This window comes from Meles meles, chromosome 14 (assembly GCF_922984935.1).
Source record: "Meles meles chromosome 14, mMelMel3.1 paternal haplotype, whole genome shotgun sequence".
In the NCBI taxonomy this organism is placed as follows: Eukaryota; Metazoa; Chordata; class Mammalia; order Carnivora; family Mustelidae; genus Meles; species Meles meles.
This window is the reverse complement of record NC_060079.1, coordinates 83,021,563-83,039,112: the sequence shown is the minus strand read 5'-3', so window position 1 is coordinate 83,039,112 and position 17,550 is coordinate 83,021,563. Positions and strand designations below refer to the sequence as shown.

The window sequence follows — 17,550 nt, the reverse complement described above, 5'->3', positions numbered from 1 at the left end:
CATAACCTATAAAGATGAGGGTTAATTTGACTACATTAACATTATACATTTCTGTGGGATAAATACATCAGCTGGGCCACAGTGAAGTAAGTCCACAGCAGCCCATCTCTCTCAGTAATTATAACTAAATTTTGGACAACATACACATCTACCTGAGGACCAGAAAGGTAAACAAAAACATGTGAATTGTGGGCGGGGGGGAATCAGAACTTGGAGAATAAAGGCAGAAGAAAAACACACTCAGATTAAGGAAAACTAGGAACATTCTTCGATCAGCTGTGAATGACCTGCTCAAGGAAACAGTAGAAGGCAACTCAGAACTTCAGGAGTGAAGGAGAGCTGCAGAAACGGTAAGTACTGGGATAATAAAAAGGAGATTTTTCTCCCCTGAAGTTGTCTGATGCATGCATAACATTTGAAGGCAAAAGTTACAGCATTGCCTGGGAGGAGATATTCAATGTATGTGGGTGTACTGTATGGGACAACTATAAAATAGATGTAACATATGGCACAACTATAAAGAACGTAGATGTAACACATTTGCAACTGTAGATGGAATGTGTGGGGTGACTGTAAAGTAAAGGTCAATAAAGGAGGTTAAAAGGAACAATATATGGTTGACTGCAAATAGACTGGAAGTTAGGTGTGTATACATTACAACTGCTAATCAGCTATGAAAAAAATACATATGAACAAACACAGTTGAACTACCAAAAGAGAAATTAAAACAGAGTCCTAAAAAATACTCAAATAATCCCAAAAAAAGCACAAAAATGGTGGAGAGAAAGAGCATGAGAGAAAAGGGACAGACCTAAGGCCAATCACATTAATAATTACACTAAATGTAAATGGTCAGAACACACCAACTAAAATACAAAGACCATCAGACTGGATAAAAATAAACATGATTCATCCATTTTTTTTCCTATAAAAATCACGAGTTAAATACGGAGACATAATTAGGTTAAAAGTAAAGAGATGGATTCTCTTTGGGATGTGGAGGGAATGAAAACACTCTAAAATAAGATTGGTAAGAGCTGCACAACCCTGAGGACGTACTAAGGAATCCTGAGTTGTATATTTTAAAGGTGTAGATTGTATGATATGTGAATTATATCTTAATAAAGTTGTCTAAAAATAATTAAAGGGATGGAAAAAACACACCAACAGAATGATGAAGTGGCTATATTAACTTCAGACAAAGTAGACCTCCGAAGAAGGAATATCATCAGAGAGAAAAAAGAAAAAAAGGCATAATGATAAATAAATATAGTTATCAAGAAGATGTAATAATCTTAATGGATCACATATCTAACAACAGAACTTACAAAGATGTGAGGCAAAAACTGTGAAATGGAAGGAAGAGGAGACAAAATCTCAATTATAGCTGGAGACTTGGATGCTGTTCTTTCAGAATTCAATAAAAGAAGTGGACAGAAAATCAGCCAAGATAGAGAAGCACTCAATAACACTGTCAGGCAACCTGACCCAACAGACATTTCCAGATCACTATCCAACAATAGCAGATGACTCCTTCTTCTCAAGTGCATATGGAAATCCCACAAAGATATCCTGAGCCATAAAGTAATTCCTGATAAATTGGAGAGAACTGAAATTAAACAAAGCATATTATGAGATCATAATGCAATTAAACTAGAAATAAAAAGCAGAAAGATATCTGGAATGTCTCTAAATATTTGGAAGGTAAAAACAGTAGTCAAAGAGGAAGTCCTACAGGAAAGCAGAAAACATTTTGAATTGATAGAAAATAAAAGCAAAACATATCAGAATGTTCTGAATGCAGGTAATACAGAGAGAGGTGGAAATTTATTGCATTAAATACTATTAGGCAAAAAAGAAGGCATCAGATCAATGATCTAAGCTTGCTATTTAAGAAACTTAGAAATAGAACAAATAAACCCAGAGCAAGCAAAAGGAAGAAAATACTAAAGAGCACAGAAATCAATGAAACAGAAGAATAATAAGAATATATCAATAGTCAAAAGTTATTTTTAAAAGATCAATACAGTTGACAAACTTGTGGTTGACTAAGAAGAAAACACTATAAGCGAAGTGTTAGCCATGCCTGCAACTGACAAGGAATATTATCCAGGATATGTAAAGAATTCCTGCAAATCATCAAGAAACTCATGCAAACCAGTTCAGAAATAAGAAAAGGATGTCTTCTTCGGGCTACCAGGTCTGACCTGGTATGGTCAGAACATATGAAAACACTCCATAGCAACCAGGGAAATGCACAACAAAACCATAATAAGATCTGTTTTACAGTTAATCACATTGGTAAAAAAATATATATATATGATTCATTAAAGCAAGAGATTACCAAAACAGAAATGTGAAATATTCCCTTTTAGAGCTGTATAACTCAGTATGACAGTTTTGGAGAATAATTAGCAGGAACTTCCATGTTGAAAACATGCATCTCCAGAAATGCAGCAGAAAACTTTGGATATTTGTCCCTACTGACGAGTTAGAGGTGTACTCCATGATCCTCACTGTAGCATTGTTTATAACAGTCATCATTTGGAAACTTAGCTGTGATCAAGTTTCCACTCCCCTTGGTCAAATTGCAAATCTGTTTTTCTTAAGAAATGTCATGAATATATGTGTGTGAAACCTGATTCTGAGAAAAGTTGAAAGTGGAGGAGGCATGTTTGCACCTAAAAAGTGAGTAATACAACTTTTGTTTGAAGGTGTTGCAAGAGAGCTTCTGAGGCACCAGTGAGAATCCGTGCTAATGCCCTGATTAGATTCCTGTGGTAAATGTTTGGGTGGGGAAGTCGTGCTGCCATATTGTCCCTGGGCATTCAGTGTCATTTCCCAGCATCTCCCAAGGAATTCGCTGGATTGGGTTTCTCAGGATCCCGAGAGACACCTCTGACCACCTTGTGAAAATCTGGAGGAAGACAATGGGGCTGCAAGGGACACAGTTATCCCCTGGGGCCAGAGGTGGTAGCAGGGTGAGACCTGCCCTGCCCTGCCCTGCTCTGCCCCAGGTGGTGGTGCATTCCTTTGGCTTCTTCTCTTCCAATAGACTTGCTCCTTGCTGAGTCCGCTGAGGGAACTTGAAGGCAATGAAGAGTGTGTCCACGGTCATCTCCCTTCCTATTGCTTCCCTGGGACACCCCACCTTCAGACCCTTACATTTAACCCGGAGCTAACCCGGAATAAAACAGCAAAGGAAAGCAACATGTATCAAAGTGGGGGGCAAACACCTTGACAAGTACAACAGCAAGACAATCTGGAGTGATCTGTTCAGAGGGATACACCATTTTAAAAGCATGCCAAGCATCCATTAAGATCTACGGGCACGATGTAATTTACGGCTACATCCCTATCAGTGAAGACGTAAACAGGCTTGGAGGGTTGTGCACCAACTCCAGGACAGGGGTGGGGGATTAGGAACTGGGTCATAGATTTCCCGAAAATTCACGGTCCCCAAAATATCTGGTGCCAGAGCAAATATGGGGAAATATTCAGATTTACTGACGTTGGGTGTTTCACTCTCACTGTGCTTCTTTCCCCGAAGTTTATAATACTCAGCCACAAAATATTCTGAAAATCACATACTTGCCCCGTTTTGACCAAATCTCCGATGAGTGTGGGGTGGGGGAGGGGCTGCCCTCTGTCTCATCTCCCGCATATTTTAGATAGCATCTACTATGTTAGAATCAGAACTGAAGTTCAGAATACTGACTCAGTGGGGGGAGGGGGGAAGAATATCAAGATAATACGGCAAACACTGTTTTTAAGCATTTGTTATACTGGAGGGCAGGCTTGTCAGATTATATAGATTTTCCTGAATCAATCTGAAAAATACTCGCTACTTTCTCTACCCGCAAGTTCAATAACAGTTATGGGACTCATACTCTGTTCTTGGTTTTTCTTTTCCTTTCTTTAATTTTCAAAATTAAACTTAGTTAATGAAATGAACACAGAAATTCTTGAGTCAAATGGAATTTGTCTTCAACCACGTCCTCTCCATTGTTTCACTCTCTCTCCTGTGCCCTAGTGTGGGCACGCGGCAGCTTCCCCACCCAGAGGTGAGTGTGCCAATGTGTCACAAGACCTTTTCATTTCTCATTCTTTTAATATTTCTTAAAATTGAAAGATCTCCTCATTGGCAATAGTCAACATGTTCCCTAGAGAAACACTGTGCATTTGAATACATTTTGGAACTACGTAGGATGCAATCTTATGAGGGAAAAATACAAAATATAAGACCTGGTTTTGTTTTTTTATTTTCCAAGTTTCTATGAATCTAGGCAGGATTTGTCCCTTCTCTGTTGAAAATGCTGCTATTCAACTCATACTATCAAATTAATTTACTGCCTTCATTTTTCGCATGTAATATGGAAGTCACGAGGGGTGCATACTGATTCCCCCAAACCTCCACTGCCTGGAAGGGCTTTCTGTCCATGCTAGATTGGCTTCTGTTTGTAGCTTACAAAAGAAATACATACGTTTCCTTTCGGAGTGCTTATCTAATTTCTAATTCCTACCACGTGCTTTAGAATGATCCCTTGATGACTGAACTAAATGTGTCTACGTTTTGTTATTTTTCTAGCACACTGTTTCTCTTCCCTGCCAGGACACATCTCAGGCAGTGCACGTGACAGATACAATGGATATGCCAGGAAGGCGCGGGCTTGATTTAGAGCCCGCAACACTTCATTTTGCTGATATGTGACGTTACCGAAGGGTTTCTTGGACGGTTCAGTAAAACAAAACGCATAAAATTTGTCTCTTGATTGTGAATCAATTGTACATTGATTATGGTACGGCTTCCTTCGGTGGCTTTGTTGGGAGCGGGCTGCCTATTTGTTAAGCTCTCGGGGGCTAGACTCACTGTTTCATCAGAGAGCATCTGTGGTTTCTGACAAGGAGTATTTAGGTATGACGGATATTAATAATAAGTTTTATGCTCTTTAAAAAATTATAACACAAAGTTCGGTAAGGAATACCATAAATGCCCACAATGAAAATCAAAGATCCTACACCACGCAGTATCGCTGCAGAGGACAGACACCTGAGGGGAGTAAATGGCGTGAAGTACCAGCTGGAAAAGCGAAAAGGCGGACGTAAAAACGAATAATGGGTGTGTGCTGTGAATCCTGTAAGACCGATCAATCACACCCTGCACCCCTAAAACAAATAACACACTGCACGTTAGTAATAATAACAAAGAAGCTACATGCTGAAATCCAGACTCCCCCCAATCACAAGATATTCCATATAAACTAACCAACAAACAAAAACCAATAAGGTATGTTCACGCGACGGGAGAAAAGGGCTCGTCCATGTGCAGCACAGAGCCCTGAGCTGAGGCAGATCCGGCAACCTCAGGCCGAGGGCAAGAACCAGCATTTTATTCTCTCCATCCCCTCCTTGGACCCTCCTGCCTTTGGGCCCCCGCCCGCCGCATGCTTCACGTTTGCTCTATTTATAACCCGTGGGGATCCTGCGTCAGGTTACCGGCCGTCTGCGGATGGCAAGCAGGGCAAAAAATGCCGAGTCACCCTGGGTTGGAAGGTGTTCTCAGTGTTTCACTCCCTGCCGGTCCCTTCCCACCGAGCTACTTCGGAGGGGTCTCCTGGCGAAAATGGCACGCACTTTTTGTAAAAAACTGATTTTACATCTCCCAAAATAGCAAGTGGATAAATGGCATATGATTTTTATAAATACCATCTAATTTCAAACCCGACCTGAAGTGACTTTTACAGCCTATGAAATTCCAGAGCTGAGTGGTGGAAAGTGCCGCCAAGTCCCCTGGGCCCCGCACCCCATGGCAGGGCCAGCACATAGGAACGCCTGGTATGGCACACTCCCGGCTGGGTGTCCCCGCACCGAGTGCCCTGCAAGGTCGTGACTGTGCTGTTCTGCTCACAGCAACGACCTGCCAAGCCTTCCCTAGGAGGAGCATGCAGGAACTCAGCCACATTCAAGATGGGGGAATGTCCAGCTCTCACGCTTTTCAAATATTTCTAGTGAAATTTATTTTTACTACTTTTTTAAAGAAAAGATTTTATGTATTTATTTGTCAGAGAGAGCGTAAGAGCAAGCAGGGGAGCAACAGGCAGAGGGAGAAGCAGCCTCCCTGCAGGGACCACGGTGCGGACTCGATCCCACGACCCTGGGATCATGACCTGAGCCAAAGGCAGAGGCTTAACCCACTGAGCCACCCAGGCGCCCCTATTTTTACTACTTTTATTTAAGGTCATTCTGTGTTACAGATTTGTAAAACCTGTATAATGGAATAGGACATTAACTGCATTGTCTCTACGCCGCACCTCGTGGAAAGCAACAACAAATATTTATTAAGGAGCGACCTTCATCAGAAAATGTTTTATATCTCTATCAGTATCGGTCAAAATTCTTACTTGCAAGCAACAAAAACTCCAGACACCTGAACAGGTGGAGTATTGGAAGGTGACGGAAAGGCATACATTGAGAAGGAATGGCGCGGCATAGAGGGGGCAGGGCCAAGGCGGGTTCAGGGACTGGCTGTGGTCCTATGCCGCCTAACACCTGTGACAGAAGGGAGCCACCTCGGCCACATGTCACCCCCTTGTGACATCTACTCTTCCCGTGCTTCCCATCATATGTCTCTCACTCCATAATCCAAAAGACCGACCGAGCCCACCTCACCGGTTTTTGTCTTACTCTCAAGGGATGGAAGCAGGGTGAGTCTCTCCCCTTACATTTTCATTGTGAGAAAACTTAGCATGTGACTGACGGCGAAAAAGCCGAGTCACAAATGTCTGCCACAGCTACTCTGATTTTTGTCTTGGCCGACAATTCAAATTTTATGAACACGTCGGATGACTCTTCCATTCTTGTTAATGGGTGTTGGTAAATTCGTTCTCAGAAACAGGACAGAGGACCCTGGCATCCATTCCAAGCATGCACGCTGAGTTTTCGTCATGATCTTCGGCAAGTTACCGAATCGATTTCCTGTTTTCTCTACGTACGATAACACCCGTGCATTTTGTCTTTCTGAAAGAGATTTCACTAAAATCACGGATGAGGCTAATTAGGCTATAGACGTCTGCAACGAGCAATCCCATTTGTAGTCAACATTTAGTTTTATTGCTACATACCCACTCAGTCCAGGGCTGACTTTATAGAATCCTTACCTAGTTGCATCAGTAGAAAATCTGAAAGGTAATGTATCTAAAGGTGTCCACATTTCCTGCAGAAACGCCACATGAGACGTAAGTCTTAGCGCTTCTCAGCAATGACAAATGCGTCCTCCCATGAGGATGTGTGCACTTTTGCAGGGAAGACAACGAGCCTGGTTTCCTGCTTCCTTGAAAAAAGGCCCCACGAGGTAACTGAAGGCAGAGAGTTTGCACCTGAGCAAAACGCCCGCACTGACAACGAGGAATGGCAACTTATTCCCGAGGCTCATTCCCATCTCTCTTTGCTTCTTAGCCAAATCCACAAAAGAGACGCACACCTTATGCACTTTCTTGCAAAATCACCCTTTTCTCTATGAGCCCCATGGCAGCGGGAGCCCTGGAGGGGGCTGACCGCTGGGCTCTAAGGCTCCGGAATCAGTCTTATGATAATAAAAACCAAACCTGTGTTCATTACAAGTAGGTGCCCTCTGGGAGCGGCCTGAGATGAAGCATCTGTGAGGTTTGCAGAGGAAAGCAAATGCATCTCGAGGAACAGAGGGGAGATTAGAGGCTCTTACCGCGCCCAGCCACGTTTTCTTCTTTTCCAGCACCTGTATGTCACTGTGAATGATCTCAGCGGACTGCCTACCGCAAGATTTAGTTTGAAGATTGAAGTTATTGATTTTTCTCACTCCCTCATCAGTGTTATTTAGAAAAAATCTCAGCTGATAACAAGGGACCTGTCTGCAGAAGGCCAAATATTCAGAGGAAAACGCGGCACTGGGTGGACTACTGATTTTATGGCAACAGCCAGATAGGCGGCTGACTGTATTTTTTAAGTTTTTTTTTTAAAGATCTTATTTATTATTTATTTGAGAGAGAGAGAGAGCGAGAGAGAGCAGGCACACAAGCAAGGGAGAGGGGCAGGAGCAGAGGGAGCAGCAGACTCCCCGCTGAGCAGGGAGCCAGACCCGGGGCTCGATCCCAAGACCCGGGGATCATGACCTGAGCCGAAGGCAGAGGCTTAACTGACTGAGCCACCCAGGCCCCCCTTTTTAAAGATTTCTAGATATTTGACGTTCCGAAAGCAGTACCATAGCTTCATGCAAAGTAAGAGCCCCGTCGCTGAAGCAGTCATCCTGAATATGCCGGTAACCAGCTTCTGGGGACATTGTTGACTCTGTCACCTGGACTGCAAACTCATCTTTTCGAAGAGGATGACTCAAAGCATATTTAAAACTTCAGCATAAAAAGAACACTAGAGTATATGACAGAAATCCTTTCTCTTTCTAAAAACCCTAGTGTTTTGTTTCCTCAAAGTGATCATCTTTATTTGGTGAATTTTTTAAGGCCAGACACATGAAGCTTATACACAAAAATTGCTGAAACCCACCAAAAACAGTTTGGTGAGCTGTGACCTCATTTTGATTTTATAGCATTCCGATCATTTGCTGTATTTTCTTTTCTTTTCTTTACCTCCTTTTTTGAGGTAAGCACTGCGCCCAGCACCGGGGCCTGAACTCCCCATCCCATGATCAAGAGCCACGTGCTCTCCTGGGTGCCCCATATGCTACATTATAAATCAGTCAGGGTTCCATGGAATTCAGAGCTGGTCACTGAGATTTGGTGGCATAAAGCCACAGGTGGCTCAAGCATTGTGTTCCCCCACCGCCGGCACCCAGTCCTGGGTCAAGTGCAGAGAACGCGTTAGCATAATGCCATCTTCCTGTGATGGTGACTTTGAAATGCCACAGCGTAAATTACGTCTGCAATATCCCACTTAGAAGTATTTATTAATTGTGTTTGTTTTGGACATTCTTCTCCTTCTTCTCTTTCTAACCAGCAGGAAGCTGGCGTCTCTGAGACAGAGGAGGAGAGAGAAGGATGTGGAGCCGAAGACACCTGGGGCCAGAGTGAGAACAAGCGAGTTCTCCAGTCCGGGGGGACACATGCCCTTGGTCCCACCTTCACGAGTGCGTGCTCGTGGCTTCGTTCCCGCCGCTGCTGTCACTGCGCCCACGCAGGGGTCCTTACCTGAGTGGTGTGGCTCTCTCTCGGTCTCTGAAACGAGGAGGTCGTGGAGCTGCTCACAGACAACCCGCAGAGTCCATCTTCTTCAGGTAAACCTGCGGAGGTCAACACCAAGAAGCAGGTGAGTGTGTCCCGCCCCGACGAGACAAGCTGCGTACAGGCCGTGGTAAGCGCCAGTCATCACAGTTCGTGGACTGACGGGGTGGTCAGTAAATGCCCCTCAAGAATAAATCTCCCAAGGGGGCGGGAAACACAAACTACTGTTGTGATTCCGTGTCATAAAAGAGGAAACACGCGGGAAACAGCAATAAAGGGAGTAACAAGGAACTGTTCCGAGCTGGCATGCGGCCGGGCGTGGTAGGGGCTTCTAGAGGCTGAGGATGGTTCGGGGAAGCAGCGACGGTGGAGGGAGAAGCACGTGGACGACAGAGTGAACGGGTCCCTGAACGGCCACGGAGGGAACCTGGCATCCTCTGTGGGGCCGCAGGGAGGCGGGGCGGGGATTCTGGATGTGTAGACGCTGCATGAGCCTGTCCACGTGCGCTTGCCGCACACACCGAGGGAGGAAGGGACAGGGAGGTCCACGCGGGAGAGGTCGGGACGGCCGCACATTCCCAGCACGCCAGCTCCTAACCGAGCCCGGAGGAGAAACAGCCACCGTGGGGACAGTTATGTCCCCCACCAAAATAACACAGAAACACCTCCCAGGCGCCAAAGGCTTTTGCTGAGGATCGCTCAAGTTGGAAGCCGGGTTTCCCGACCTCCGCACCGCAGACACTCTGGGCCGCCTCCCTGTCAGCCATGGGGCCGCCCTGTGTAGGGTCCCTGGTCTCTACCTTAGCGGCTAGCAGCCCCCCAGCAGCTGTGACTGCCCCGGAGGCAAGATCAGTCCTGACTGCGGCCCAGGGCAGAGAGGGGCCAAACGGCGTTACAAGTGATTTGCTAATAAAAACGAACACTTGAAGAGAGGAGGGTCACCTGATGGCACGAGCTCAAGCCAGAGACCTGAAGCCCCGAAGCGGTTGCTGCTCTAACCTAAAACTGTAACTGCCCGGGACGGTGTAAGCGACTGACCGTCCGCAGGCTTCCTGCACGGAGGAGCGTCGGCGAGTCGCTGCCCGCTTCTGCACGCGCAGGCGTGAGTGAGTTCCTCAGAGGGGTCCGCAGGACCCTTCCACACACCACAAGGCCCCGATCCGTCTTCCTGTTACATACACGAATGCCTTGGCATGGAAGTGGTTCGCTCCGTCCGGACTGGGCAGACTGCCCCCCTCCCCCCGCCCCGGAACGTGATGGGCCGGCGGCGGGGGTTACGGGGAAGACGGGCCTGGCCGGAGGCAGCAGTCAAGTCCGACGGGCTGGGGAGCCACGTGGGGGAGACCGGAGTAACAGGTGCGGGGGGTGGCGGTCATCAAGGAGCAGGGAGGTCTGGGATCTAAACCCAGGGGAAGGGAACATGGGACTCTGAGCTGGTCACAAGCCGGAGCTCCAGGCCAGCGGTCGGCAGAGGGTCGGCGGTGAGACGGGCGTCCACGCTGCAGAGCGCCGCGCAGAGCCCGGGGTCCGCGTGGAGGGGGCTGTGGAAGTGTGGGTGCTCGTGGGGGGAGCAGAGTGCGGACCGACAAGCACAACAAACGCCCACGGCTAGAAAACCCTCCGACGGACATCTCCCGAAGACCAGGAATCTGACAAAAGGGAAGAACGTGGCGGCCCATTTTTAAAAACTGGATTCTAAGTCAGACGTTTACTCCCCGAATAAAAACAGAAACTTGGCTCACGGAGGAGACAGACTCGGAGCCGAGTCAGTAGCACAAATGGGCTGTGGACGGTGGCCTTTAAGGGAAGCTAAGAATCCCTCCCGGTCCCCCTCTGAACAGGGCGCTGGGGAACGCCATGGCGACGAGACCAGCGCCCTCAGCCAGGGTCGGAGTGAATGAGTGGTGTCACGGGCCAGGCAGGGGACGGGTGACCTTGAGCGGGATCCTGGAGAGCACGGATGGATTCTGAGGGAGGGGCTGGAGGGCGGCGGCGGTGGAGACGCCACACATCTGAGCCTCCCGGGAGAAGCTCTGACTGGTGAAGCAGGTGCAGGGGGGTGCGTGGAGACCCCCGGGGGAGGCGATGACCTTCCAGATGCTCCACGCCCAGCAGAAGGGCCTCTGAGAGGGTGCGGCAGGCGGGGACCCTGCGGGACGTGCCGGGAGGCAGAGGAGGCCGAGGGGCCTGGGATGAGATGCCATTTTACCCGAGCGCTGTGTTACGAGGCCTTTCTTCGCTGTCGGCCAAAGAAATCCCAGATCCCAGAACCTGCGCCAGGGTCAGCAGGGAGGGGGCAGATGGTGTCAGCGTGGGGCAGGCGAAGGCGTGGGGACAAAGAGGGACGGCGAGGGAGAAGGAAGAGGCGCTCATGGCCTGTGGGCCACCTCCTCCCCGTCACGAAGCAGCAGGTGGGGGGGCACGGAGACCACCGGCCTGGGGTGCAGAACCCCTGCTGCTTGTGGCCAACAGGTGCGAGAAGCTCACTCAGGCCGGTGAGCCGAGGGAGTGGGAGCCGGGGGTTGGGCTAACAGCCGGGAAGCACCAGGAACGGTACAAGGCAGAGCTTTGTTTTGTACTGTTTTGGACGAATAAAATATTTTATCTTGTTGCCATTTCAGAAGCAGCGCATTTTAAAGGCAAATGATCTAAACAGGACACCACAAGAAAAAGAGAAAGCCCGTGAAAGAACAAATGGACGAGTACCTCTATTTGAACATTTAAAAATAAATATAAACGAAAACATCGTAAAGATAAAATGAAAACTAAGAAACAACAATACAGAACATTGAAATGCAATGAATAAAAGGCTCTATTATCCTTAAAACACCCGACACAGTAAAATAAAGGACCGGCTGTCACATTTTAAAACACGGGCAAAGACTACGTCCAGAGAGGAGAGCGAGGAAATGAGCACCAGGTAATAAACCTACAAATAAGCAATCAGTGGATAAATATGCCAAGAAAGGCATGTAGACGTACAACAACTTACCCATGTTATTTACCGAGACAACAAGCGTGACAAGACTTTTCATTACAGAGATCTCACACGCATGAAAGAAGAGAGAAAATGTAGTGAAACTCCGTGAGCCCATCGCCAAGCTGGATGTGCATTATTTCAATCTTGTTTCATTTACTTCTCATTATCTTAAAGAAAAAAAAATAAAAGACCTAGAAACTGGGTCATCTCACGTGCCAGTTCCTGAGCACAGGTCCTCCTGCAGGCCAGGGGCTTCCTCGTACAGGGACACTGTGCTGTGCAAAGGCCCCCCCGGAAAGCCCCCAAGTCTCGGGGTAGAGAATTCCACCATGTTCCTACCGAGCGGAAGGTTCCTGACCCGCGGCGGGGGGAACATCTGAGTGAACTGGAACGTTTCTCTGCTGACGTCCACGAAGGCTTTGATCCCTGGAGACGGCTCGCGCGTTTTCACGAACACGCTCGCGTCTTCTTGTGGCCACGGCCTTCTCCCCAGACCGCATTCTGAGGCGATCGCCCCCGTGGCTGCGGTTCTGTGTCCTCCACACGTGGGTTCCGTGGTGGCAACTGTGGGTCCGATGGAAGCATGTCCACTTGCTGAGACCGTCGTTCTCAGGAGCCAGGCTTGTCCGGATGATGGCAGGTCTAGCTTGTCCCGATGCTAAGGTCTTCTGGAACTGTCCCCATCCTGCCCTTCCCCGCCTGAGACTGCGCTCTTCTGTTCAAAGAAAGCGGGCAGGCTTGGGGAAGGCAATCTACGTAGTAGAGAGTGGTGTTCTAGAAGACAGGCTGCTCTGCATTGGGGCTGGGCAGTGGGAGAGTCGGGGACTCATCAGCACCGACGGAGAGCACAGGTAGGAGGGGGAGGCTCTGGGCTCCCCCTCTCCTTGGGTAGTGGGTGCTTGGTCATGAATCCTTCCCCAGGGTGCTGGGGGTGGGGGTTGTGTAGCATTTGGGACATTCTCCCCATCACGTGTGTGTGGACCTAGACCTTGGACGTCCTTGAGATTTGTAAGGGGATGCTGAAAAGGGAGAGCCTCTGTTGGTGACGTTTGCCCATAAAACTCTAAGGGTTTATGTAAAGTCTTCCAAGGAAAGAAGCATGATGCAGGCTGTAGACAGTGGAGTCCCTCTGCAAATCATGTAATGAACCAGTTGGCACCTGCTGGTCATAGTCCCTGGAATTCTGCCCAAACCCAAGTTTGTTTAGTCAACAGCAATGGGGTTTGGTTCTCCTTTCGTGTCCTCCCAGCTCACCAAGTACCCCCAACTCTTTACATGATGCCTCTCCCGGTGCTGGTGAAATCGGACATCAGTGTTCCTCCGTCTCTGACCGTTTATTCTGCATCTCTACGTCTGCCCTTCTCAAGCGATAGTTCTCCAAGCTTGGCACTCTGCATGGTTTTACCATCAGACGTCCCCTCATTTCCCTCTAAATCTTTTCCTCTGATGCCATAAAGGATCCCCACTTCTCCAACTTCCTTGAAAATGCTGCCTCTTCTATCTTCCCATCCTTGAGCTCCCCTTAAACTTCCAGACTATAAGCATTGTTTATGGAACAACTGTCTACAGCCAGAAGTCCCTCTTAGCACTTGAAGTTCAAGTCCAAGCCCCAGAACAAACCTCCTCTTTGAACGTTCTGTGTGCGCTGTCTTCTCACACAGCGCAGATCTGACTTGCTTAGATTTCCTATGGCTCCACACACATTGCACAAGGTCTGCATGCAGTGGGTGCTTAATAAGTGCTTTGATGGGCTGATGTGCACCTGCCCTTCTCTACGCTTCTTCCCATCAATCTGTCCTTTTTATTATTTTGAAACCTCTAACCCTCCGAGGGGCAAAACAGAGCTTCCTCAGAACTCCACCGTCTATCCCAATCTCCGTTCATCCCGGATGCTCCCGACGATGACGTCGGTCAGCATATTGAATGCCAGCGCAGGCCACCAAACGATACACATGTTTGACCATACACGCGTGTGGACTGGGTCATAAGGCATTGATTTTAGCATTAAAGTCTGTATGGTCTGGGATGAATTCATTCACTGCCTCATACCTCCTCTACAGCATGCCTTTTTGCTTTTACTGGATGCATTTTCAGCGATCTTCTAGTCCCCAGATATCTAAGCTTTTATGGTATCTGGCGATAGGTAATGTTTATTGAGCACTGACTTGTGCTAGCCCCACAGCAAAACCCTCATAACAATCCTAAGGCAGGTCCTTTAACTGTCCCCATTTTTAAGATGAGAAAACTGAGAACTGGACAGGTTAAGTAATTTACTCCCAGGCATGGAGTTTGTAAGCATCAGAGCCGGGGTCTGAACACGGACATTCGGAAATAATGCGACAGATCCGGGGAAAAACAGAGTCAGCATTTCAGGCCAGCCATTTTGAATCCTGACTTTTCAAGCACAGCGGAGGAAATTCAATTAAATGAAGTCCAAATTAGCAATTATTTAAGATGACTTGAAAATATTTTTAGCCAGAAGGAGCGGGGCAGGGCTTTCTAAAGGCCCAAGGGGCTGGCTTCCTTTGCAAAGCTCCCTTCTGCCGCTGAAAATAGATAATTGCACAATATTCCAGATTTTCAAGTGAAGGCTTGCTTCCTCTGGCAGTTACTAGCCTTTGAATCAGACAACAGGATGCATTCCAAAGAATCTATACAATCCCCATAAGCAAAGCGATGTTGTAAAACGCACACTTGAATGTTTTTCACGGCCTCAAACGAGAGGATCCTCTGCCGGCATTCTGGATCTCTCTCGAGCGGGGCTGACGAAAGCCACTTTTAGATGTTTCCAGAACCACTGCGGTTTGGAGCTCCGATGGGGGTGGCTTCAGAATGGTACTGGAGGCCGGAGGCCGTGCAAAGAACGCAGAGTTCCTCTGTCCTCCAGAGGGTCTCACCTAGTCCTCCCCTGCGGAAAGCCCTTTACGCCACAGATACCCCTCACTGCGCACGGAGGAGAAACATAACAGACGAGGAAGGGAGACCACCGGCATGGAATGATACATGTCAGACCAAATGTAACGACTGTGTTCCTTAACTGCCGCTTGTTTCCTTTTGCCCAGCAAGATCATGCATATTCACTGAGCAGCAAGAAGAAAATCACACTGGACGTAAAAGGGTCTAGCTGGAATGTTTCCTATCTTTATTTTCCCACAAAATGAACATCTTTATACACACAACATTTTGTGTGATGTGACTAAAACGTCCTAACACGAAAAACTGTTCTTTAATCTAATGATAAATAACCACAAGTCCGGGGAATAATTAAGTACACCAGAAAAAGATCTAAGTCTGTGTTCACATCAGTAAAAAGCCTGGCAATTAAAATAAGTGGTAGCTATAATTACCCACACATAACTATATTTCAGCAAATGAACAAACAGATAATTATTTCTGGGAAGCAGAGGTAGGATGCAGATACTGGCATTCAGGAGAAATCATTTCCTAGAAAATAACACTATTTCTGGTTCAATTAGAATTTCAAGTTATGGGTAATAGGGAGGGCACGTACTGCATGGAGCACTGGGTGTGATGCCAAAACAATGAACACTGTTATGCTGTAAATAAAAAAATAAAAATAAATAAATAAATTAAAAAAAAAAGAATTTCAAGTTCTTCTAAACATTTATTTCCATCTTGTGCCTTTATTTAGAAAGCATGTTGGCTATATGTTGTGAATTAGGAATGAGGACTAGTAACTGCTTTCAGAATTACAATGATCACCTATATATCACATTCTGCACGTGGGTAACATTTGTTCGGTTTGTATCATACCGACAAGGAGAAATTTTCTAACTCTGCACCCTGCACAAAACTCACTGGTTCTTCGGTAACGTGCAACATTGTTCCAATCTACTAAGTGCTTCCCCAGCGGGAAGTATCCAGGGTACTGTGCCCGACATGCTAGTAATCTGGGGAACCCAGACTTCCATGGTGTTCACGAAAGCAGACCAACATCAACATGTCGAGTAGCTTTGAAAGACTGAAATCCCAGTTGAAATAATTTTCCTTTCGTGCCTGTAACTCCTGAGATTTCTGAGTGATTGTCAATTAATGACAACATAGAACTTGTTTTATTTTAAAATCTGGTCCCTATAAGATTTTAAGGGGTAATGTACATATACCTGTCTTCCAGGGCTCAAACGTTTGTTACATGCTGAAGTTTAGAAGTCTGAAAGTCCTAAATATTTAATTTGATATTATTAATTTCAGGCAATGTAGTCCACAAAAATTTCCGTTTTGGTTTAAAGGAATTTTTTTTTCTTTGTTCCATTGGTTTTTGGTTTTAACTTTGATTTTTAGAGTAAACTCACAGGTGTTTGTTTGTTTGAACTATGCTTTTTAATTGTTTGTTTGTTTGTTTGTTTGTTTTTAACTAGGCTTTTCCAGGACCATTGTCCAACCCATAGCTTTTGGTTTTTGAGTCAAGACATGGACAAATTAAATAATTTGGTGACAGGAAGTTTCTCTTTTCTTTTTCTTTGTGGTAAGGTTAAATGTTGTCCAAGGCAAGCTAGGGAGAAGCATGGGCTGAAATTTTAGCAAAAGTGAATGAGTATATGGTCATCTTTCTTACATATTCATGTATTCAGTTTTTATCATTTGGACATATTTAAATTTCCTTTTTTTGTGTGGCCATCTTTGAATACTCCAAAATTGCAAGTAGAACAGGAATCCGTTACTTTCTTCCTAGCCCTTGTGAAATATCATTCTATCACATATCTGCTGGCTACAGCTGTCACTTAAATTCCATTTTTATTATTTTAGGAATACTTAATTTCCACATAAGGGTATACAGTGTTTTCATGACCTTTACCTCCTCCAAAAGGTTAGCATCAGAGCTTTCAGAAAGTAACCATCTTAAGAGAAAGACTGAATCTCTCTATTTCTAGCTAAACAGAGTCACGTAAGACTGAACATCAAACATTAACACGGAGAGTTTGACAAAATGCCTATTTAAATCGAGTTGGAGTGACACCCTAACAGTGTTGTTTTCAGGGTGGGAAATTGAGGTGTAATTTTGCTTTCCAACACACAGGGCTCAGTCATCGTCCAATAAGATGGGGTGCCCTTCACTGAGCGTGCTTAGTGGCTAGCTCTAAGACAAGCAGATCTGAACTTGGGGAGCGTGGAGACACACCACACAATATTCCTAAGGTGGGGACAGCAACAGAATCGTAAAACTCAAACTTTATAAAAATAAGCCAAACATGACGTAACCACACACGTAACAACTGTATGAAAACGTACAATTTGACCCAGTGGGATATGAGATGTATTTCAAGTATTTCTAGGTAACAGAATTGATCGTTTTTATTCTTTTCTTTACTCTTCTCTCTGCTTTCTGAAACACGATTAATT

At 46.2% G+C, this 17,550-nt stretch overlaps 1 protein-coding gene across 4 annotated transcripts in view; it reads right to left on the bottom strand.

Annotated features, from left to right (window-relative positions):
* Positions 1-17,550, bottom strand: part of MYO16 (myosin XVI) — a 596,952-nt gene that overhangs the window by 19,800 nt on the left and 559,602 nt on the right. For all 4 annotated transcript variants that reach the window (XM_045978501.1, XM_045978500.1, XM_045978499.1 and 1 more), the window contains exon 34: positions 9,177-9,268. In XM_045978501.1, the coding sequence (XP_045834457.1) occupies positions 9,177-9,268 (92 nt within the window). The remainder of the gene's footprint in view (positions 1-9,176; positions 9,269-17,550) is intronic.